Source organism: Galendromus occidentalis, unplaced genomic scaffold (assembly GCF_000255335.2).
Source record: "Galendromus occidentalis unplaced genomic scaffold, Mocc_1.1 scf7180000076198, whole genome shotgun sequence".
Taxonomy (NCBI): domain Eukaryota; kingdom Metazoa; phylum Arthropoda; class Arachnida; order Mesostigmata; family Phytoseiidae; genus Galendromus; species Galendromus occidentalis.
In genome coordinates this window covers 1-1,017 of record NW_003804187.1, presented here as the reverse complement: position 1 = coordinate 1,017, position 1,017 = coordinate 1, and the positions used below count along the sequence as shown (strand labels likewise).

General features: G+C 56.5%; 1 protein-coding gene across 1 annotated transcript; it reads left to right on the top strand.

Moving 5' to 3' along the window:
- Positions 1 to 101: 101 nt before the first annotated feature.
- Positions 102 to 983, top strand: LOC100901288 (uncharacterized sugar kinase slr0537-like). Its single transcript, XM_003738626.1, has one exon. The coding sequence runs from the start codon at positions 102 to 104 to the stop codon at positions 981 to 983; it is 882 nt and encodes a 293-aa protein (XP_003738674.1).
- Positions 984 to 1,017: the final 34 nt, after the last annotated feature.

Sequence of the window (1,017 nt, the reverse complement as noted above, 5' to 3'; positions counted from 1 at the left end):
AAGCTGCAATTGATCTCCTCTGCATCGGAAATGCAATTGTTGATAAACTCGCACCCGTATCGTTTGACAAGCTCGCCGCGCTTGGGTCAACGCTCGGCGCAATGGTGTTGGTCGATGCGCCAGAAGCCGAGCGAATCGAGGCTTCCATCATGGCGGAGGAAGTCATGGGTGGCGGTTCTGCTGCAAATACGGCTGTGATTGCCCGCAGAATGGGGGCCTCCGTCGCTTATCTCGGTAAAGTCGCATCCGACGATGCCGGTATCGGATACGCAAATGAGCTGCGGAGTCAGGGCATTAATTACGCCTCTCAACCGGTCGAGGATTCTCCCACCCCGACGGCGCGCTGCATTATTTTGGTGACGCCAGATGGTCAGCGCACAATGCATACATTTCTCGGTGTGAGCACGGAGTTTAGCGTGAATGATCTGGACACGGCTCTGATCGCGTCATCATCGATCGTTTATATGGAGGGCTATCTTTTTGACAAGGCTCCCGCGCAGGATGCCTTTGTCCAGGCCGCATCCATGGCCCATGAAGCCGGCAGAAAAGTGGCGGTGACGCTTTCTGACGCATTTTGTGTCAACCGGCATCGTGACGCGTTTCTGGCTCTCATTCGAGGGCATATCGATATCGTTTTCGCCAATGAGGCGGAGATCTGTGCGCTTTATCAGACGTCTGATTTTGATCATGCCATCGCTCAGGTGGCGGAGGATACAGCTTTGACGGTCGTGACACGCGCTGAAAACGGAGCCGTCATTGTTGAGGGTAAGAATGTGACCGTGGTCCCGACGGCTTCCGTCAATGTGGTAGATTCGACCGGGGCTGGCGATGCCTTTGCGGGGGGCTTCCTCGCGCTGTACGCGCGCAACCAGCCGCTTGTTGCATGCGCCAAGGCCGGAAACCAAGCCGCCTCATCGGTGATCACGCGTATGGGGGCGCGTCCAGATGCCTCCTTCCCCAATTTTGCAATGGCGGAATGCTGAAGGTCGAGGACGCTGCGGTTCCGTCTGAAACGAG